The following is a 24,284-nucleotide window of genomic DNA, read 5'->3' on the forward strand; positions in this document are numbered from 1 at the left end:
TTATTTATTGATCCTCCGCAAAAAAGAGAAAAAAACCGAAGAGGGGCCGACAATGTTCGTAGTTTGGAGCAGAGGTGGCGCTGGAGTTTTTTTGTTGTCCGTCAAAGAAAACATTTATTATTTCTCTGCGGGAACGTTTTTGAAATCAGGTAACATTTCACGAAATGACGTGTTTAGAAGACGACAGAACTCTGATCGTTTCCTGATCCCTCAGCGGGAGAAAAACCAGCCGAAACGGATCAGCTGCGCTAGACGCTCCAAAGCCGCTGGTCCGTTAAAGCGTCCAGATCAGAGGTGATTCTCTGACAGATATTGTTCTTAGTATGATTAATAATGAGCTCCACAATGTTCTCTGTGCGTAAAGTTGAAAATGTCTCGCACCAAGTATCAGCTGTGCGCTTGATCACATTCTGGACAGAAACCAGCGAACGAGGGTGAGGAGGGAATCTGACATATTAACTCAGTTAAGTTTTTACTGGTTTTGTTTTTAAAACACCATTAACGTAAGCAGTGTAACTATATATTGTATATTTGGCGTTTGTCATCTCATGTGTGATTAATTGGAGCGTAACGGTGGAGCATTTAAGCGCATTTCTTGCCCAGCGCACTGCGCTTGTTTCTGCCTATCGGATCTGCACTTTAATTTCTTTCCTCTGTCAACAGTCAGCTGTTATTCCTCTACTTAAACTACAATAAGTAGATCACATTCTCTTTAGGTTTTCTCTGTGTGCTCCAAACTCATTAAATGTAAACTCATTAGAAGCCCGAACCACCATCAGGCAAATAATTCTGGTCCGACCCGAAATATTGTTACCTGTCAAATTACCTGTCAAAGCAGAGCTTCCTAACCAAGGTGTCCATAACTCTTCAACATGCTGTCAGCTCCCAGTCAGAAAGACACATTTTGTTCAGTGTCCATGAGATAATATTCAGAAAGGATCTTTTATTTAATTGATTTTAGTTTCCTCTGTGATGAACTCTTTGCGTAAAGTCTATCATGTCTCCATGTGCGCCAGTCAAAGGAGTTAATTATAACATGTCAAATGACAGAGGGACTTAAAAAATAACCAAATATTCAGTTTGGTTATTTTTTAAAATTATATATATATATGCACACACATTTAAAATTTTGCCCCCCCAGAGGTAGTCCTTGCCCACCCCCCCAACTTTAAAAGTCTAGCTCCGCCACTGTCTGTCCCCACACGTAGCCACGCGAGAGTACCCGGGATCAACAGAAAGAAGCAGAGCCAGATTTTTTTGCTAAATTTAATTGTATAAATAATTCTTCCTTAACAAGAGGCTAAAAGGGAACATTTGGCAAATATCATTTCCTCAAACAGCCATAACTCACGTGTTTTATTTAACACCATTGACTCTGTGCTTAATATTCCACAGAATGCTTGTTTGGAAGCTTCTCCTGACATGTGTGATAATTTTCTGCGTTTCTTTATTGAAAAGGTTCGTAGTGCGAGGGATCTTATCACAGCTCTTGACTCTGACCCCTCTGTTTCGATACCTTGCTCTGCTGCTTTCAATCAGTTTGAGCTTGTGACTGTCTCACTTTTAGAGGACGTGGTTGGCCACATTAAGCCATCAGGTTCCCCACGTGATCCTGTCCCTCCACGATTTTTTAAAGATATTTTATCTAGCATAGGGCAGCCTGTTCTTGCAATTATAAATAGCAGTCTGTCCTCAGGTGTGGTCTCTGCTAGTTTTAAACATGCAGTAGTGCAGCCACTGCTTAAAAAACCTGGCCTTTATCATACTATTCTGGCTAATTATCGGCCTATTTCGAAGCTGCCTTTTCTTTCTAAGGTTTTAGAAAAAATTGTGTACTGTCAGCTGAAACAGTTTTTAGATGATAATGGCATTCTGGAGGTTTTCCAGTCAGGTTTTAAAACTCTTCATAGTGCAGAATCTGCTTTAATAAGAGTTTTTAATGATATCCTTCTTGCATGTGATTCTGGTAACCATGTTGTTCTAATTTTACTTGACCTAACTGCTGCCTTTGATACAGTAGACCATGACATTTTAATATTGCGATTACACCACATTGTTGGTATTAATGGCACTGTTCTTAAATGGTTCCGGTCCTACCTGGAGGAGAGAACAATTTCAGTGAAAATTAGTGACTCTGAATCATCTGCTGCGTCAATGCCTTATGGTGTCCCGCAGGGCTCAATTCTGGGCCCACTGCTATTCTCTTTTTATTTACTGCCTCTGGGTTTTATCCTTAGGAAACATGGGATTTCATTTCATTGTTATGCTGATGACTGTCAGATTTATTTGCCCCTGAAGCAGAAGGATGTACATTCTATCAAACATCTCCTGGCATGTCTAGGTGATATTGAAGCTTGGTTGGCCTCGAACTTTTTAAATTTGAATGAAAGGAAAACAGAGGTGATTGTGTTTGGACCCAGTGGCTCCTGTGAGTCCTCCTCTCTTGACCTGGGACCCTTGGAGGTATATTTTAAACATGTTATTACAGATCTTGGCTTTAAGGTGGACAGTGATTTTAAACTGGACAGCCAAATCAGAGCCGTGGTTTAGTCCAGCTTTTATCATTTAAGGCGACTGGCATCAGTGAAATCTTTTCTTTCCAGGCAGCATTTTGAAACAGTGATCCAGGCTTTTATTTCAACTCGATTGGATTACTTTAACTCACTTTATCTGGGAGTCAGTCAGTCGCTGCTCTCATGTCTGCAGTTGGTTCAAAATGCTGCTGCACGACTTTTGACAGGAACTCGAAAGAGGGAACATGTGACCCCTGTCCTGGCCTCACTTCACTGGCTGCCTGTATATTTTAGGATTCATTTTAAAATTCTTATGTTTGTTTTTAAATAAAACATAAGAGTGGTAAGCTCAGAGTGGCTTACCACTCTGAGCTTCTTCACCCCTACGTACCTTATCGGTCTCTCAGGTCCGCAGATCAGCTGCTCTTGGAGGTACCAAAATCCAGGAGGAAGCTCAGAGGGGACAGGGCTTCTCTGTCATTGGTCCTAAGTTATGGAACGACTTGCCTTTGCAGGTCTGAGAGGGCCCTTCACTGTCCACTTTTAAAGTTCGTCTTAAAGTTAATCTATTTTACTTGGCTTTAAACTCCAGCAAGATCTAGTTTTAAATTGTATGTTTTTGTTTTTAAACTGTAAGAGTTTTTATTTTGTTATTGTTATGTTGTGTTTTAATGTAGAGTACTTTGTATCAGCTGTGGTTGTTTTAAAGTGCTTTATAAATAAATCAAACTAAAGCATGGTATGGTTTGTGGGAGTAGAGAAAGTTTCTAAGTGAGTTATGTTACCTGTTTGTAAATTTCTTATACATTATATTTGTTCCTTCAATTGAAATTATGTCATGTACTATGTAAAGTTTGTCTAGATGTATGGTTTGTGCTAAGTAATGTAAGCTATGAGGAACAGACCTAACCAATTAAAATTCTTTCTGAGATACACACGTGGACAAAATTGTTGGTACCCCTCCGTTAATTAAAAAAAAATCACAATGGTCACAGAAATAACTTGAATCTGACAAAGGTAATAATGAATAAACAGTCTGTGAAAATGAACAAAGGAAAGTCAAACATTGCATTTTAAATATGCTTCAACAGAATAAAAAAATAAATAAACTAATGAAACTGGCCTGAACAAAAATGATGGTACTATTTTGTTGCACAACCTTTTGAGTAAATCGCTGCAATCAAATGACTCCTATAACTGTTCATGAGACTTCTGCTCCTCTCAGCAGGTATTTCATGAGCAAACTGCTCCACTTGTCTCAGGTTTAAAAAAAAAAGGGTGCCTTTTCCAGATGGCATGTTTCAGCTCCTTCCAAAGATGCTCTTTAGCACAGGTATAATACTCCTGTCCTCAAGGGCCGATGTCCTGCAGTTTTTAGATGTGCCACGGGTACAAATGAATGAAATGGCCTAATTACCTCCTTGTGTACATAAGTTCCCCAAAGCCTTGCTAATGACCTGATTATTCTATTCAGGTGTAGTGCAGCAGAGGCACAACTAAAAGTTGCAGGACACCGGCCCTTGAGGACTAGAGTTCGGCACCCCTGCTCTATAGAGGTCAGGGCTCATAGAAAGCCTCTTCAAAATACCAGTGGTGCCCAAAGTCGATGCTGGAGGGCCGACATCCTGCATGTTTTAATTCTCTCCCTGGTTTAACGCACCTATATCAAATGATGACTCATTAGAAGGCCTAAGAAGAACATTGACATACTGAAAAGTTTGTTACTTCTACCATTTTTAGTTGTGTGTTTGGGGTCATTATCCTGTTGCAAGACGCATGACCTACGACTGAGACAAAGCTTTCCGACACTGGATAGCACATTTCTTTCTAGAATCTCTCGATAGTCTTGAGTTTTCATTATACCCTGCACAGATTTAAGGTAGGGACAGTGTTTGTTTCTTGATATGCTTAATTTTTCCATCTACAAACATAGAGCTGATGTGTCTTGCTAAGAAGTTAAATTTTTTGTCTCATCTGTTCATAGGACATATTCCTAGAAACTTTGTGGCTTGTCATGTAGTTTGGAAAACTAGTCTGGCTTTTTCATCAATTGTTTTCAATAATGGTCGTCTCTCATTAAGTCCACTTTGGCTCAACGACAGATTGTGCGATCCGACACTGATGTTCCTTGAGCTTCAAGTTCACCTTTAATCTCTTTAGAAGTTTTTCTGGGCTCATTTGTTATCGCTTGTATTATCCATCTCTTTGTTTTGTCATCAATTTTATTTCTGCAGCTACGTCCAGGGAGGTTGGCTACAGTCACACAAATCTTACATGTCTGAGCTTGTCGCAAGAACATCAAGCTGCTTCGAGATGGTCTTATAACTTTTACCTTTAACATGCTTATCTATAATTTTCTATTGTCCTGAGACAACTCTTTCCTTCACTTCCTCTGGTCCATGTTAAGTGTGGTACACAAACAGCACAATGACTACATGGAGCTCACTGAAAGATTACAAGAATGTAGACACTTGTGATGCTAATTAGTGGACACACCTTGATTTAACATGTCCCTTTTATTTTCAGGGGTGCCATCATTTTTGTTCAGGTCTGTTTCATGAGTTTATTTTTTTAGCATAATTTGTTGAAACATGTTTGAAAAGCAAACATGTTTCTTTAATTTGTTCATTTTCATAGAAATTTTATTCATTATTATGCACATGCGCGCGCACACACACACACACAGAGGTGTTTAGATTCAGATGTAAATGTTGCACAGTGGAAAATAGTGATTTCTTTAATTTTATTTTTGATTTGATTGTCCGTTTTGCATGTTTGGATTGTTTTGTGTTTTGTTTTTCCCTTTAACAACCCAAACACACTGGGCTGAAAGCGGCAGTTTAAGGAGGCAGAGCCCACTGAGTGCGTTCTGTAATCGATGCGCCCAGGTGGGGCTGATTGAAGCCAGAATAAAAGGAGCCTGGAAGGAGAAAGGTGTCTGTGTAGACTGATCCTGTAACCCAGCGAGAGATGGCGTAGAGGATCGGGGAGGAAGAAATCCGCACGTCAAGCGCGGAGCGCCGAGAGGTGGGGCCGATGGCTCATTGCAGAGGATCGGGGCAGAAGGGAACCTGCCCGCGCCTCTGGGTCAGACTGAAAAGGGCGTGGTACGCCAAAGAGTGGAATGGTAGAGGAGCGTTGAAGAAGTCAGCTGAGGATCAGCAAGTGAGCGCCTTGTGGGCAGATCACCGTCACCTGGAGCAGCCCGATAAGTGGAACCCAACTGATGGCCTCGAATTGGTGACTTTCTTTTAAGGACAATTATGGAACGTTTGGATTTTATAAAAAAGAAGAGGACTTTTTTTTTTTTTTTTAACTTTATTTAATAGTCACCAGTACAAGTGACTTCTTGTAATACATTTTTAAATTTGATTGTTCCGTTGGTTGGGCTTTTTGAGTTGTTTGCTCCCCTTGTATCGCGAACTAAGCATGGGGCCATATTGGTCACAAACATCTGAATCTAAACAGATGTTTAGACACTAAATAACAATGGTTATTTAGTGGACCACTAAATAACTCCATTGTAATCTGCTGTGGAAAAGTTGACCTAATATTAGTATCCGTTTGTGCAAACAATTGCCACAAGTTAGGTCTTTGTGTTAAAATATATATATCGATGAAATAAACCTTTAATGGAAGATACCAAATCAAGAATTTATTGTCACAAGCACAGTTTTACACAAAATAATGGGTCACGTTTACACAGTTTAAACAGGTCTAGGAGTCAATGTACAGTTTACTAGCTAACCAACACATACTAAATACACACTCACATTATACACAATATCATTAAGACTTGCACAAAAATGTACTCTGTGAATGTAAGATGAGTTGACATAAAAATCACAATATTGAAAAAATAATAATTTTAGATCCTTAGCAAAAGATGTCTAAAGTTTATTCCATTTTTCAAGGACATGCAGTTTGTCATGTAAACATTACTTCACTGCAAGCTGTTATTCAGACTTTTGTTTGAATATACAACAATGAATTAAAGTCAACCAGTCAAAGCTGAAAACAGACATACTGCACACTGCTGGGCAGCAGGCTGGTGTAATGAACAGTTAGTGCCATGAAGTGCACTTTAAGCAGTAACTCAGCAATGGTATACTAACATTTCTTCATTTTAAAATGCATTTAATCCTGCTATAGTTGCATGAAGTGTTTTCTAAAAATCAGGACATAACTACATAGGTTTACAGGGAAACAGAAATGGATTGTCTTCTCCTGCTGCTTTCTGCACTCGGTGATCCTAACACAAGTCTTTTTTTATTTTATTTTCCAACCCAAAGGGCTTTGGGTACGGACATACAAAATAATTGTGACTGGACTTTGCACAGTCAGTCACTCATCCCAGGTGAAAGGAGAATAACAGTTTGAGATGAATTAGAGAATGACAAGGTTTGTTCCAATTGCTGCGGGAGCAGCAGAGCAAGGACAGCAGAGCAAGGACAAAAAGACTAAAGAATGGTTTATACCCAGTAGCCATAAAAGCATTAAATGCCATCTAGTGCTATTTATCACCCACTTTCGTCATAGTCCATGTAATTTTATTACATGACATTAAAGAGTATAGTTTATGACTGATTATTGTTCGTTGACACCTAAACGGTGAATCTGCAGATTGACTGGTCAGTCTGCACCAATGGGGATTTACTAGCCCAAGATCCAGTGATCTTTAAAGTTTTACCTGCTGATTTACTGTCCTGGCTGATTTTTATTTAATTTTAAAGCCTTTATAACGCAACAAACAGCTGAGGCGTCTGATGTGCATCTAAACATATGCTCATTATTTTCCCTAAACCAACCCAGAGAGATTGTGACTGGTTCATGCTCCAGGCAGCGATCTGTTCAAAGCTGTTCTGCCTCTAATCAGTAAAACATAAAGGCAAAAACTACTTTATGTTGCTGCTTTTCTTCTGTGCTGCATTGCTAGCTCCTTTATTGTTGTATTGTAGTACAGCTAATGGTGGTATAGTATTTCAAAATGGATGCGGAAAGATTCATTTTTGACGTTGAAAACTATACATAAGACCCACAATGTTGTCATTATAAAGAAAATCGCAAAAACGTCTTGCCCAGTGATCCATTTCTTATGAGATCTGCTACTTGTCAGACGTCTAATTGAAGTGAAGATATATAAAAAGAATTCTAATGTAACATTTCAACATTTTATAAAATATTTACATAGTGAACCAAATTCCTTTTGGTGCACTAAGTTTGTTTCTTATGGAAGGCTATGCAACCTGCTATTTGTCAATTACAATTGACAAAAATCGCAGATCTGTTCTGATCCTTCGCCTATAAAGATACGACTTCCTTCAGGTGAACTTTATTTAATTCAAAAATTAAATAGCTTAAGAAAGCTTTATACTGACGATAACTGAAAAAATGTTTTGCGGGTTCCTTGGTGGAGGTAGAAGTTTGGAGTTCAACAGAGAATGAAAGAATTGCAACATTATTCCTAATTTTGCTTCAAAGAATCTGTTGTTACCTTTTAAGATTTGTACTGAACTAAAACAATCTAAATTGAAGAGGTTTTATTATAGATACATTCAATGAACAGGAACAGGATCTAATACCCAAAAAACATTCTAATTATTTGGGTATTAGATCTCAATTGCAATATAACCCCCCCCCCAAAAAAAAAAACCTGATGTTTTAGATTAGATGAACAGTTTGAAAGTAAAAATCATAGCATGTAGGAAGAGTTGAACATTTTGAGGTAATACACAGTTTTCCATATTCCTCTTGTTCTTTAAGAAAACTAAAAGTAAGTACTCATTCATCCAGTCTTAATGATGGTGATGAGCTCTGACAGATGCGACTGTTCTAGCTAGAAGGCATGCCTTCAGAATGCTGAGGACACACGCAGTGACCTGAACATCAATGTCCAATCACAAGCTGAGAAAGGTTCGACTAACTAAGACTCTCCATTAAGCAGAATCCCTAGAGTGTGAGGGCATCCACCAGTTCATTCTTCAGGCCTTCTAGATGGAGAATTATTTTGCTATGAGATGACAGTAATGAATGTCTTATGGAGATAAGAGTAATGAATTACTATGACAAATTTTTCTAGGTGGTCGAGTGCTGCTCTTATAAAAAAAAATTGAAATTAGAATTAGCAAACATAAGTCCATCGATATGTCGTAGAGGCGACCTTTACTCAGAGAAGGGTGGAAACATGCCAAGATCCGCAAAATCCTCTATGTTGTAGTTCGCTGTCCCCTGGGTGGGATCTCCAGCCATAGGCAGCATGTCCTACAGAGACATGGGGTCACAGGTCACATGTCTGCAAACAGGGGTCAACTGCTGAGCGCTTTGGGTTGTACCTGGAAGACCTCTGTCTGGCTGGGGTTGGCGTGTGAGTGCTGCTCCCCCGACTGCTGGGAATGATGCTGGTTCTGCCACTGGGACCAGACCTCACTGGGGCGACCCTGGAACTGGCCTCCACTTTGACCACCTTCTCCTGACACATCTGGAAACATCAACAGATTTATTGGCTCACAACTTATTTTATATTCTACTTAGTATTTAGAAATTCTTTAGCATCTTTCTTTCTGATTCTCAGACATTAATAAAAACAGATATGTTTTTATTAATGTCACAGAGCATTAATAAATAAATTCCTTTAGGGAAGGAAGCCAAAAGGCATTGCTACAGAGGAAATGGATGCAAACATCTGACTCTGAGTTTTATTTATTAGTAAATAAATCTATGACAAGAAATAATTGTGGTAATTCTAACTGAGCTGAAACAAGAGAAGATTGATTTGATTTTACTTCAGAAAGAGAAAAAAATATATTTTTTTCCCCAACTGTATCTGACTAGACACACATGGTTTCAGTCTTCAATAAACTTTCTAACTGTGATACAGTTAGATAAAGTGCTACTGTTAGTCATTAATAATTTGGATCTTAAAATTTCAGTGCGATGGTGTGTGGATATAACCTGTCATAGCAAATAAGAAAAATAAATCCTCTTACATTATATACTTTGCTTTGAATGCCATAAAAATGCCATAAGCTTAATGATTTGCTTTAATAAATGTCTTATTAAATCATTAAAGAATTTAAGCAGTTAGTTCATATACAGCTTTTTAGGAAAAGCTGTTTGTTAAATTTGTTAAATTAATGAAACAATGCAAGCAGTCTCTAAGACACTAAGTGTTAGACTTACTGGGAACATAAAAACATGTTTCCCCTCATCCCAAATTCCCATTCTCCTCTAAGTTCTACAGTTTCAGAGAAATGTGCCCGGAACACCCTGCCCCCAAATCCCTTTCTATCCACCCTTCATTTTACCATTAGCTGTACTCCCCATTTAGCAGATAAATATACAGTTGCCAGTAGATTTTTATTTTGCTTTGACGTGACACTAATAAAGACATAATGGTGGTAAATGTAAAAAGGAAATCAATCGTTGTTAGAACTTAATCTTTTTTAAATGGAAGACTTTAAAGTATAAAACCAAAGGATAAGTTTATTTTTTAAAAGGTTTTATTGAGTGGTCAGACAGTAAAATGGGTAATGAGAGATAAGGAAGGCATGCCCAGCCTGGCAAGGCCACCAGGCCAGGACTTGAACCTGTGACAGGACCAAGTTCTTCACAACGTAGGTTGTGTTTTACCCCTGCACCACCCCTTCACCCCGAAGGACATGTTTCTATACCGAAACATACCAGATGTTTAGTATTCATGTGTTACATCGTCTATTACCTTGCTTCTAACCCTATTTAGTCGGATTACGTTTACATTGTCAGATGTGCCAAAAACAGCAGTAAGGTGACCGGAGAGCAAAGCTTACCAAAGGCTGTGCTGCGGTTTGTCAGGCCTGAGTAAGCATTTCCACTGGGCGAGGATGTTGCTGGGGATGACAGTGGACTGTAGGAGGCGGGGTCAGTCTGGTAGTTGTGGCCAGAACCGATACCAAACGGACTGGACTGGGATTTGTTGGACTGGACACCAGAAAAACTGGTTAAAACGGCCATTTATAAGTCAGAGATGATTTAAAAAAACACATACTTAGTTTACAATTCCTGTTGGTACATTCCTGTTATGCATTCCTGGAATAAACAGGAATGTACCACAATCTCACTAAGATGAGGAAACTTATGGATTTAATTTGTGATCATTGGAACAAACAAAACTGTCTGGGTATATTAAGTGAACATAGAAGCCTAAGAAATAATAAAGCACATTTAATTAAACAAAAAAATTGTTCCAAAAGTAAAACATTTCATTAGCAAACAAGGTATTCACCTAGTGGCATAAAATAATTTTTCACTTTGGTTTTATTCTAAATTGAAATCCTCTCACAGCTCCTAATACTTCATACTTTTGCCCCTTTTCCACGGGCTCTACTTCAGCAGCTCCACTCTACTTCGGAGTGAACGCATTTCCACAGACCCGGCTTTCCGAGACGAAAGAAGAGAGAGCAGAGCTATATTTTATAGCCCGGTTGTGATTTTTATGAGATTTCATGAAAATGTGCAGTGAGAGGAATATTGCATGTAGCAAGGACAGCTGATCGCCTTGCACGGGAGGAAAGCCGTAAGAGCCGTTTAACCTTTCCCGTGTTTATGGCCACCATGGGGTGTATTTCCTTTTGAGTTCTGAGTGTCTGAAGCGGGTGGGGTTACTTAAGGTCAAGCGTGATTCTGTTTAGTTGTTGTTAAAGGGAAGAGGCAAACAGTTTTCAACTGTTTTGATTAATGCTGGATTCATATGGATCTATGGAAAATGGCAAGACATTTTCCATGTCTTACCATTTGATTAAAAGTCATTTATTTGACTTGTAATAAATTACTTTATTATAAGTTAAAGTGAAGATCGGCAGTATGAATCTTAATTGAGCGCACGTCTACCAGGAACAGGAACCAGTAGCCTAAAATATATTATTTTAGCCCTACATTTAGGTAGAAAACTGCCTTGTTTGTAAGATCCACACCGATGCGGCTGCATTTTGGTTCCACGAAGCTGTAAAGTAATCGCCGCACTGTATTGGAGCCAGCCAGACAAAGTGAACGCAACGACAAAGGGGAACAAGGAGTCGGAATATGTGCTACAGGTCCGAAGAAGAACCAGGCGTCACCCCGCATCAGAAACCAGACATGCGGAGGAGTGATTTGGACACCTGGCGTCGGAACCAAAACCACGGAGGAGCGATCGACACTGGACCCTGGGAACGGAGCTGAATGGATCGAGCTACTGGAGCCACTGAGATTCGTAGCAACGGACATTGGGACGCAGGTCATCAATGCCTGCCCACGCACCATTGGGGTATGCGAGTCAGCGCTGATGTCTTTGAATGATTATTATAATTATGTGTGCACACAAAGGTTCATATTCAAATCCAATACTTTGATAGCAGACTGAAGACTGCTTAAAACTTAAAGAGAACTCTCTATAAATAATCTACAATTTGCGAATAAATAAACTTAGAAACTATCGGCCATTATAGCACAAGCATGGGCGTAAATCCGAAGGGGTGTGGGGGACCGGACCAGCCCAAATCTTGGAAATGTCTAGAATTGTACCCCCTTCCCCCCGTCTCCCCCAAAGAAATCATGAAAGCAATCATTGCATTTAAACAATATCAATATAAAAAGGAAATATAAACAAAGAACTAAGTAAATCTTCCATTCATGCAAGAAAAAAGTAAGAAATTATTTGGTAATACTTTATTTGAAGGGGGTGAATAAGACTGACATTACACTGTCATAAACACCTGTCATGAACATGAATAAGCCTTCATGAATATTTATGACTGTTGTCATAAAGCGTCATTCACTAAATTATGACACTTTTAATACAAAGTTGACATTATTAAAAATGTCTTTGTTATGACAACTTGACATTAACCAAGAAATCATTACTGATATAAATTTGTTATAAAAGTATTGTTGATTACACTTTAAAAATTAGGTAACTTTATGTTATTAAAGGTAAAGTTTAAACAGTAATGATTTCTTGGTTAATGTCAAGTTGTCATAACAAAGACATTTTGAATAATGTCAACTTTGTATTAAGTGTCATAATTTACCGAATGACACTTTATGACAACAGTCATAAATATTCATGACGGCTTATTCATGACAGGTGTTATGTCATGTTTATGAAAGTGACATGACAGTCTTATTCACCCCCCTTCAAATAAAGTGTTACCAATAATTTTTAGCCCCCCCTCCCCCAACCATTGTTAGAAGGGTTAGGTTTAGTTCAGTCCAAAGTATAGGAGCAGCAACAGCAGAGCTGAATGGCACAGGCTCTTTAGAGCCACTGAAGTGAGGAACTAGCTGTTGATGTGGCTCTGCAGCACAAACAAACAAAAAAAAACTCCAGTAAGTAAATACTTAAAGCAAAAGACATGTAACACCTTTTATTTACTGTCACTGCTTAATAGGAAGAAACACAATAATAATAAAAATCAGACTGCAGTTCGTTATTTCATTACTTTGGCTGAATCATGATAAACTGCCAATTATGCCTTGTAAATCAAAACTAGCAAAACTGCTACATTGCTTTCATAGACTTAGTTTTTTTTTCTGTCGAATGTAACCAATATTTCAATTATATTTAGCAACTCTTAATTTATTAAGAGTTTGAAACTGTAGGGGTTGACCATTACTACTAGCCAACAGTTCTGTATGCAAGCTGAGAGCAGAGGGGCTATTGCAGCTGAAAGTAAAACAAAATAAAGTATGCCTTTATTTCTTACCATCTTCAACATAGAGCCTTTAAAACCACAAAATAAAATCTGAATATTTTTCTAGAAAACTCTGGAGCTGACCTTTAAGTTTAAGTTATGATACTTCCCAAATATTCAATTTCTATATATGTATTTTTTTCTCTCAGCCATCCAGGACATGGAAAAACAAAACAAAACAAAACAAAACAAATTAAAAAATAAAAATTTAAAGGAACTTAAGTTCTAATTTGAATAACACATAACTTGTATTGAGAACCACTGCAATAAGTCAATATTTATGAGGAATTTTATGAAGTTGAGTTACTTATTAAAATTTGTTTTTAATCAGAGCCATACATTTTTGTAAAGGTGTAGCAGAGATTAGATCAGTGACACTGAATCAAACTCATATAAGCGACATTTGAATCTTAGTTTCCCTGTTTATTGACCCCCCCAATGATGAGATGGGATTTACGTAGCTACCTTCATGTAACTGTGAAGGCAGCTATGTGAAGGCAGCTACGTGGCAAAGCAACAACTCAAAGAACATTTTGGCAATGGAATTTAATATTACTGCAGCCTACATGGAAAAGGTCAAAAGGTCATGGAAAAGGCCCAACATTAAAGGTGAAGATGCTAAAGCATTAAAAGCATCTGGACTATTCCTTTGTGAACGCTGCAATGCAATGCAGGAACTCCAGTATTTGGGGGAGTTAAGCATGCCAGCTAACATGAGAATCTTTGTTTCTCAGTTTCTTTCTAAACTGACAGAAAAATGTAGAACAAAAGCAAATTAGATTTTTGAGAGAACTAGTCAAAGAGCACATTTCAGAGATATTGTTGCTTTTATTGAACATGAGATTAGGATAATCTCAGATCCATTTTTGGAGACATACAAGATTTACAAGCAGCTAGGGGAATCACAAGACCTAGCAAACCTCAAAGTCACAGCTTAAAAGAAACAGCTTTGTCACCCATGTTAACGATGACTGTAGATGCCTCCTCTCAAAAATGAAGTATTTGTCGACAAATCAAATTATTTATCTTGTCTGTATTGTACACAGGATTTGAACAATGTTGACAGTTAGGAAAGAGGTTACACAGGGAAACACTATACTTTCTAAAAGACAAAGGCTTATGTTTTGGTAGCTTGGATACAAGACATTTAAACAAGAACTGTGATAAGCGCATCACTTGCAAACACTGTAACCAAAAACATCCCAGCATTTTGCACATTGGATAGAAGGAAATAATCCATCAGAAAGAGTTGGATCAGGCAGCAAAAACTACTACTCTGTGGTCATACAGGGGCTGGCCACCATGAAGGGATTCTTCCCATGCTGCCTGTGTGAGTAGAGTTCAGAGGGAAATTTAAAACATACGCCTTTCTGTATAAAGGAAGCACCGATTCAGTCTGCTCTGAAAGACTTCTTAATGAACTCAACATTCAAGGTCGAAAGGCTCAGATTCATCTCTGGACAATGGGTAAATAGTAAACAGATGACAACTTCTATCATTAAAGGGCTGGAGATTTCAGAGAAAATGGAAACTATTTCTATCAGCTTCCCATTGCGTTTACACAAAAAGAAATGCCAGTCTCCACAGACGACATCATCGGTGAGGAAGAGCTGTCAAAATGGTCTTACTTAAAGGACATTAATTTTCCTCGACAAGCTCGCATTGATTAAGTTCCTGCCCTTTGTACACACCGCCCGTCGCTACTACCGATTGCATGGTTTAGTGAGGTCCTCGGATCGGCCCCGCCGGGGTCGGCCATGGCCCCTGGCGGAGCGCCGAGAAGACGATCAAACTTGATATATGCTGGTGTAGACCTTCTTCTAGGCGCGAATGCATCTAAATTAATGGAACCTTGGGAGGTGGTTAATAGTCAGGGGAAGAACCCTATGCAATCAGAAGAATGTTAGGATGGGTTATAAATGGCTTAGCAGAAGGTTACAGGGATGGTGAAAGTGGCTACTCCTCAGTTCATGTCAACAGAACAAAGAAGTCTTTCAACTGTAGTGTTGACAGGATTGAGGAGCTTCTAACCAGCCAGTACAACTATGACTTTATTGAGAAGTCATTTACAGAACAAGAGGAAATATCAAGAGGAACGAAAAATTTTAGACATAATGGAATGCTCTGCACAGCTGGAGAGATTGTCATTACGAACTGAAACTGCCTTTCAAAAAGGAAGAACTCTTTATGCCAAACGTTTCTGTTGGTTTGAAAAGAAAATTCAAAAAGAACAAGTTTCCATAAAGCGTACACAAACTTTATGACTAATGTGATAAATAGTGGACATGCAGAAAGGGTTTCACATCAGCAGCTTGACAACAGCAAAGGGCAAGGTGTGGTAAAAACCCCATTCACAAAAACATAAGCTGTGGGTGGTGTTTGATTGTAAAGCAGAGTATAAAGGGGTCACAATCCTTTATACAATTGAGAAGGCCATGGCACACAAAGGGATCAAATGGAGTTTTAACCCACTATCTGGATCACATTGTGGTGGGATTTGAGTGCCTCATTCATTAGACTGAATAACATGCTTCAGTCAGAGCTTCAGTTGCCATTGGAGAAACAAGACCATTGCAAAAACAGGGCCCAAATTTAACTAGCTCATTGCTGGGGGTTCTAGTGAGGTTTCGGCACGAACATGTGGCATTAATGGCAAACAGAAAATCCATGTTCCATCATGTTAAGGTGTCTGAGGATTATGTGAACTTTATATGTTTCATGTGGTGGCATGTGGTAGAACAAGACCTTGTTCTAGATTACCTTGCACCACTTACTTGGTGCAAGGTAATCTAGATAATCTATTAGACTGCACTTATTTGGTGCAGTTTCCTTACCGAGCTGTGCTTACTATGCTATCAGAAAGACTGCTGAGGATAATCAGTCCAACTTCTCAGCAGATGTTGTACAACAACATCAGCAGAAAAAGTTTTTGTTGTACAACAAAAACTTTACATGGATGAACTCTTAAAAACTCTGTAATTAGAGGAAAACGCAGTTACCATGACCAAAGATCTTATGGCTAGTTGCAGCAGAGGAACTAGCCATAATTCCTCTGCTATGGATTGGGTTAGCAATCCATTGTTGCTAACCCAATGGATTAGCAACAGCTGAGAAGTACTCCAATGTATCCCAGGAGAGCTCAAGTCCCAGACTCTTTGTGAGTTGAATGACAGTGAGACAGTTTTAAATTCAAACTGAAAGTCAAAGAAAAGCCTTCTGCTAAAAGAGGTGTGTTGTCAACCATCAGCTCCATTTATGATCCGCTTGGATTCCTAGCACCTCTCATACTCTCAAGCTGCCTTTACTTGTAAAGGCAGCTTGAGTAAAATGCATAGCTCAGCTTGGGAAGTATGAGCTATGCATTTTATCCTGCATAGCTCTTAAGCTATGCAGGATAAAATGGGGCTATACCTCTAACTTTTCAAAAACAGCAAAACCAGTGGCTGACAGACTTGGAAAAATTGGCTGAGTTCCAAGTCAGCAGATGCATCAAACCTGAAGGGTTTGGAGAAGTCGTTAATGCCAGTTACTCCACTTCTCTGATGCTAGTGCATATGGTACAGCTACAGCTACATATATCAGAATGTAGAACATCAACAAGAGGGTTCATGTATCATTCTTGTTTGGCAAAGACAGAGTAGCTCCACTCAAACCTGTGTCTATTCCACGTTTAGAGCTCACAGCCGCTGTTATGGCTGTTAGACTGAATAACATGCTTCAGTCAGAGCTTCAGTTGCCATTGGAGAAGACCTGCTTCTGGACTGACAGCACATTAGTAAAATATATAAAAACTTAAGACAGAAGGTTTCACACTTTTGTTGCTAATAGAGTAACAATCATCAGAGATAACACAGACATTGAGCACTAAAGACACGTGCCTTCATCTTTAAACCCTGCTGGTTTAAGTTGACAGACTTTTTGAACCAAAAATGGATGGAAAGTCCAACATTTTTGTGGGAACCTGAAGATAAGTTGCCCAAGTCTCCAATGGACCCAGAACTAAAGCAGACACCCTTGATCAATGCTACAATCATGAACTCAAATGCAACTTCTCAGTTAATAGCATTCTTCTCAGACTGGCAAAAATTGAAGTCTGCAGTTGCTTGGCTCATCAAGCTAGAAGGAGTTCTGCTGAAACTGAAGGCCGGCTGAGTTAACGGCCATCCCTGAAAACATTAAACTTCCTCGTATTCTAGCAAAGGACCGGCACATATCCTCTGACATTTTGACTTACAGCTTGGTCATGGAGGTAGAAATCATGTCCTCTCAGCTGTAAGAAGAAAATTTTGGATAACAAATGGAGGGCCGTGCACCTTGAAGTGGCTTACTCGTTAGAGACTGACTCATGTATTAATGCACTGCGGCGATCTAGCTCTCAAAGAGGGCTAGTTTCACACATGAGATCAGATAACTGTTCCAATTTTATAGGAGCAGAAAGAGAGCTATGAGAAGGTCTAGTCTTTCTAAACAATTGAAAAATTGAGAAGGCCATGGCACACAAAGGGATCAAACGGAGTTTTAACCCACTACCTGGATCACATTGTGGTGGGATTTGGGAGTGCCTCATTCGAATGATCAGAAAGGTTTTGCACTCAGTGCTCCATCAACAAATGTTGGATGATGAAGGATTTCATTGTGAGGCAATACATCACAAAGTTATCAGAGGACCCCAATGACCTTGAGGCTTTAACACCCAACCACTTGCTCCTCATAAAGGGAAAGCCAGCTCTCCCACCAGGGTTTTTCGACAAAAAGGATCTTTACGATAAAAGGTGGAAACATCCAATTCATTTCAGATCTTTTTTGGAAAAGTTGGATTCGAGAATATCTACCATTATCACAAGAACGACAAAAATGGATAAAGAGGAAAAGGCACTTCATCCCTGAAGATGTAGTTGTAGTTATGGACTTTACAACACGTTGAGGGTCTTGGATATTAGGGAAAGTTATTAAAACTTTTCCAGATAAAAAGGGTCTGGTGCGAGTGGTCCACCTTCAAACAAAAACGTTCTTGAAAGACCTGTAACAAAAATTTGTCTATGTGAAGCTACAAACTGATAAATTAGTGAGATAATGAATGTGTAAACCTAATTTGCCTCTTATGTATATTTTATATGTGGATATATATTTATTTGTGGCTCCTTTAATTTAAGTTTGGTAATTGCTATGCCTTCTGCCACACACAATTAGGGGCTGGCGTATAGGAGGAGCCATTTATCCTTTCTTGTGTTTATGGCCACCAGGGGGCATATTTCATTTCAAGTTCTGAGTGTGTCTGAAGGAGTGGGGATATTTAACGTCAATCGCGATTCTGTTCAGGTGTTAATAGGAAGAGGCAAACAGTTTTCTAATGTGCTTGATTTTGATTTATGCCAGATTTATATGAATATATGGAAAATGGCAGGACATTGTTCTGATAATGAATTACTTTACAAGTCGAAGTGAAGATCTGCAGTACAAATCTTAATTGAGCGGACGTAAAACCAACGCCTACCAGGAACAGTAACCATAGCCTAAAATACAGGATTTTAGCCGCTACAAAAGCAGATGGCCCAGATGTTGCAAAGTGAGTTAACAATGATTTTTGTATTCCAACTACTAGGGATGCTCCGATCAGGTTTTTTACTGCGGATTCCGATCATCTGGATTGGCTGTTAATTTTTCGTATAAATACTATGTGATCTGGCAAAATGGAAAAATTATCTGCCAATAAATTAACCTAATTTAGACATAAAACATGCAAAATACTTGCACAATACAGCAGCTATTCAGTCAAAAGGACAACTGAAAAACCTGCTAGTAGTGAAATAATATTTAACGTTAAGGTTCTCAGTACCCTGAGTCAAATAAATCTTACAACACTGCTTATATAAAAAAATGTAAAGTAAAAAAGGTGTTGGTTCTTCAGTAGCGGATCTCCTATTATTTCCACGGGAATCTCTGGACTCTTCATCATCTGTACCTTGTGAATACATCTTTGCAGAAGTATTAACTTACTTATGAAATACATAGGAGACAGGAGACATTATCAATTTAACTGGAAGCCACACTGCCCTGCTCTGGCCGAACACACTGAGAACGAAAAGCAAGGAGGCTCCAACTTTATTGCTTTTATAAGCACGTAATCTTCTGTTTCACAAAGTAGTGCTAACACAAAAACATAATCGTATTCGACAAAAGGAAACATTCAAAGTCAAATACAGGTTGCATCAAAATAAACAATCCTGAGCAACTAAATCAAAATTATCTGAGAACACAGGGGGGAGGCAAAGGAGATTATTTGTCTTTCAAAATATATTTTTGATATGTATTAAAGCTTTTGAGCTTTAATACATATCAAAAATATATTTTTTGTTTGTTTGCTTAAGTTGCATGCTGCAGCTTTAAGCAGACGTTCAGTGTGAGAGTTCATTGCCGGTGGAGATTGAACGGCGCTTCGTCTCTGAAATATTACTACCAGTAGTGTGTTGCGGCAGTCCAACTGCAAGAGCAGAACCAGAGTTTTACACCGCTAGCTCGTTGACTTAAATTGTTTTTTGAGTTATTTGTTTAGCTTTATGACCGTGATGCTAATCCAGGTGAGTGGTGTTAGTTGTGCGCTGCTATACCTCCTGTCTGGTCGCTCTGTATGTCTTTTTTTTTCTTTTCCTGCAGTGAACCTTGATTTAGACCAACTCCGACAAGTGTTTGATTTTTACAACGTCATTAGACTCGTTGATGCATTTTGACGTGCTGCATCCCCAAGGTATTTTTCCGCCACAACATGCAACTTTCCCCATTCACTCTCAGAGCGTTATAGTTCCACATGATATTGCTTAGGATTTGTTGCCGCGCACCTGTGCAGTGTGAAGGAAAGAAGAGATAAGCTGCATTTGCAGGCTGTGAAGTCAATTCCAAGGGCCCCTGACCGACAGGTTGTCCCCCACAATTTTAGAAAATTAATTACCTTATGTTTTCTAAAATTGCTTATCAATAAAAAATGTATGTTACCAAAAAGCACACATCTACAGGTCCTTCTAAAAAATTTGCATAATGTGATAAAGTTTATTATTTTCCATAATGTAATGATAAAAATTAAACTGTCATATATTTTAGATTCATTGCACACCAACTGAAATATTTTAATACTGATGATTTTGGCATAGACCTCATGAAAACCCAAAATCCCTGTCTCAAAAAATTAGCATATTTCATTCGACCAATAAAAGAAATGTGTTTTAATACCAAAAAAGTCAACCTTCAAATAATTATGTTCAGTTATGCACTCAATACTTGGTCAGGAATCCTTTTGCAGCCTTCACTGCAGCGTGGCATGGAGGCAATCAGCCTGTGGCACTGCTGAGGTGTTATGGAGGCCCAGGATGCTTCGATAGCAGCCGTAAGCTCATCCGGAGTGTTTGGTCTCTCAGCTTTCTCTTCACAATATCCCACAGATTCTCTATAGGGTTCAGGTCAGGAGAGTTGGCAGGCCAACTGAGCACAGTAACACCATGGTCAGTAATACCAGTGGTTTTGGCACTGTGAGCAGGTACCAGGTTGTGTTAAAAAGTTAAATCTTCATCTCCATAAAGCTTTTCAGCAGATGGAGCATGAAGAGCTCCAAAATCTCCTGATAGCTGCTGCATTGACCTGCCCTTGATAAAACACAGTGGACCAACACCAGCAGCTGACATGGCTCCCCAGACCATCACTGACTGTGGGTACTTGACACTGGACTTCTGGCATTTTGGCATTTCCTTCTCCCCAGTCTTCCTCCAGACTCTGGCACCTTGATTTCCGAATGACATGCAAAATTTGCTTTCATCCGAAAAAAGTACTTTGGACCACTGAGCAACAGTCCAGTGGTGCCTCTCTGTAGCCCAGGTCAGGCGCTACTGCCGCTGTTTTTGGTTCAAAAGTGGCTTGACCTGGGGAATGCAGGACCTGTAGCCCATTTCCTGCACACGCCTGTGCACAGTGGCTCTGGATGTTTCTACTCCAGACTCAGTCCACTGCTTCYGCAGGTCCCCCAAGGTCTGGAATCGGTCCTTCTCCACAATCTTCCTTAGGGTCCGGTCACCTCTTCTCGTTGCGTTTTCTGCCGCACTTTTTCCTTCCCACAAACTTCCCACTGAGGTGCCTTGATACAGCACTCTGGGAACAGCCTATTTGTTCAGAAATTTCTTTCTGTGTCTTACCCTCTTGCTTGAGGGTGTCAATGATGGCCTTCTGGACAGCAGTCAGGTCGGCAGTCTGACCCATTCTGCACCAGTGCACCAGGTGTTCCACCTCTTCTCGGTATAGTGATGAGTCCATCACTGTTTGTGATGCGTCCCACTACTGCTGTGTCGTCGGCAAATTTCACTAAATGACAGCTGTGGTGTCTTGCCGAGCAGTCATCCGTCAGCAGAGTGAAGAGGAGGGGGCTCAGCACGCAGCCCTGTGGCAAGTCAGTGCAGAGGGTGATGGAGGATGAGACGGTGTTGTGGATCCTCACAGTCTGTAGTCTGTTAGTCAGAAAGTCCAGAATCCAGTTCCCTAGTGTGGAACTCAATCCTAGAGGAGAGCTTCTGCACTTCTGTCTGTGTGTTGATGGCGTTGAATGTTGAGGAGAAATCCAGGAAGAGCAGACAGATGTAGGAGTTCCTGCTCTCCAGAAGGGTGAGAGCTGTGTGGATCACCGATGAAATGGCATCAGCAGTGGAGCGGTTCTTCCTATAGGCAAGAACCGATGGGGGTCCACAGTGACGTCGATGGAGTTCTTGAAGTGGTTCATGACTAGCCTCTCGAAGCACTTCATGACTACCAATGTTAAGGCTATAGGCCACAGACTCGTCACTGTGGAGCACTTGGGGAAAGGGACCATAGTAGCAACTTCAAGCAGGTGGGCACAAATGACAGTGAGGTGTTGAAGATGTCCGTCAACACCGCAGACAGCTGATGTGCACGATCCCTCAGTACTCGCCATGGGATGTTGTTGGGGCCTGCAGCCTTTCGGGGGTTGATTTCCTGGAGGGACTTCTTCACATCTGCTGTTGTCACACAGAGAGGTGTGTCACCAGGTGATGGAATTACTCTGATGCTGAGGGAGGCGTTGGGATCCTCGATGTGGGCGTGTTGAGTGCATCTGGCAATGAGTGGTCCATTGGACATTGTGAACCCCTGATGTTGTGGTTAGTGATGCACTTGATGCCCTTTCACATGCGCCGAGGGTCGTTGGTGGTGAAGTGACCTTGAATTTTCTGGGCGTATGCGGCTTTGGCCCTCATAATGCCTGCAGCCAGTTCTTTCCTCGCTACTTGGAGTGCTGATGCCTCGCCTGTCCTGTACAAAAAAGAAAGGAGAGCGCAGTGCGAGAGCCGGAGCGGAACACAACGAAACACCTAATCTGGACCCTGGACATTTCTCCACATCACTTTGAGCCATTTATACCAGCAGAACCAACAAAGGCTCTAACAGCCAAAGTTAAGGTAGCGTTAAGGTGATCGCTACCTTAACGAGCTAAAAGTAAATGCCGTGCTGCCACTGAGACAGGCAGAGCTGGATGCTCTTTGAGATGCCAACAGGAGCATCCTACCAGATCCTACTGGTTCTGATTAGTTGTTTTGGCCAGAATGTTGCATTACTTGAGCCAGTAATAGTAGTTCAGGGAGGAGGTGGAGGAGATTGATTGTTTTCACAGATTATCTGTCTTATAACAGATGTCTCATAACTGTTAGGACATGCTGACAGCTTTAACAAATGTGGAGAAAACATATTTTTTTATTCAAGTTATATACTGCAGCTTGAATAAAATGCAACTACATAGTTTTTTTGAGAAGTCTGAATTTATATTACATATATAACATTTGGATACATTTGGTATTTTGCATGCTTAATGCCAATCAACAGAGGTGCGCTGGTTAACGAATTCAACATAAAGACAGATGTTACGAAGAACATAAGGTAGCCGTTGTTGTATAGAGCACCCTAGAGGAACGGGAGGAGTGAATCCAACATCCCGGCCCCGATGAACTCTACAGATGTTCATCTCAGGAAAAAATTGGTGAACGTAACAACCTTAGATAACTATTTAATTCTAACCTTGTCATGAAAAAAAAAAACTTTTCAAATGAAATCTCTACCTTTTTTGACAATTGAACTTAAAGTGGTGACTACCAGTTTTACAGTAATCGTGATAAAATTGAGTGAAAGTCATCTGTAACGTATAGAAAACCCACACAAGCTGAAAAATAAATAAATCTACTCATTCATATTTCCTTCTAGCAAACACAGCTTCTGTATAGGACGGGTGTATGTGCCTCTATGAGTCTTTACTTGCACTGATCACACCAGACCATCAGCTCCGATGTTGACATCAGTGACCAAACCAAGAGGCCACTGACTCTGCTGGTTCCATCCTTCCAGAGCCTTCCGTAATTTGTGACGGGCACCAACAAAGTTCGTCCCGTTGTCTGAGCGTATCAGTTGAGGCGTCCCACGATGAGCCATAAATCGCTGAAGAGCATTTATGAATGATTCTGTGTCCAAGCTGTGCGCCACCTCCAAGTAGATGGCCCTGGTAGTTAGGCAAATGAATAGACAGCCATATCTCTTCACCTCACTCCATCCTCTTTTGATGGTAATGGGCCCAAAATAATCAATTCTGACGTGAGTGAAAGGCGGCTTACATGGAGTCACACGATCAATGGGCAAGTCAGCCATGCACTGAGTACTGAGTGGAGCCTTTTGTCYTTTGCAAGGTACACACTGTGCTAGGACTTGCTTCACTGCTATGCGGCCTCTGACAATCCAAAAGAATTGTCTAATCTCAGCAAGTACYCTTTCAACTCCAGAATGACCTGTGAGTTTGTGAAAATGCCATATGATAAGTTTGCTAATCTGGTGGTTTCGAGGCAAAATTGCTGGGTGTTTGGCAGCTTCGGCTATTGGAGCATTGGTGAGCCTTCCTCCAACGCGGAGTAATCCATCACTGAGTCATACTGGAGTTAACTTCCTGATGCCTTCTCCTTTCATTGGACAAGTAAAGTGAGTGCGTTGAACGTAGTCAATGATAGCAATCTCTGCCAGTTTCATTTCGGTTAGT

At 40.0% G+C, this 24,284-nt stretch overlaps 1 protein-coding gene across 3 annotated transcripts in view; it reads right to left on the reverse strand.

Moving 5' to 3' along the window:
- Positions 1-6,146: 6,146 nt before the first annotated feature.
- Positions 6,147-24,284, reverse strand: part of arnt2 (aryl-hydrocarbon receptor nuclear translocator 2) — a 165,462-nt gene continuing 147,324 nt past the window's right edge. For all 3 annotated transcript variants that reach the window (XM_008405011.2, XM_008405010.2, XM_008405012.2), the window contains exons 17-19: positions 10,319-10,469; positions 8,846-8,991; positions 6,147-8,774 (exon numbers count right to left, since the gene is read on the reverse strand). In XM_008405011.2, coding sequence (XP_008403233.1) covers positions 8,676-8,774; positions 8,846-8,991; positions 10,319-10,469 — 396 coding nt within the window. In that variant the 3' untranslated portion in view covers positions 6,147-8,675. The remainder of the gene's footprint in view (positions 8,775-8,845; positions 8,992-10,318; positions 10,470-24,284) is intronic.

This window comes from Poecilia reticulata, linkage group LG3 (assembly GCF_000633615.1).
Source record: "Poecilia reticulata strain Guanapo linkage group LG3, Guppy_female_1.0+MT, whole genome shotgun sequence".
NCBI classification, from domain to species: Eukaryota; Metazoa; Chordata; class Actinopteri; order Cyprinodontiformes; family Poeciliidae; genus Poecilia; species Poecilia reticulata.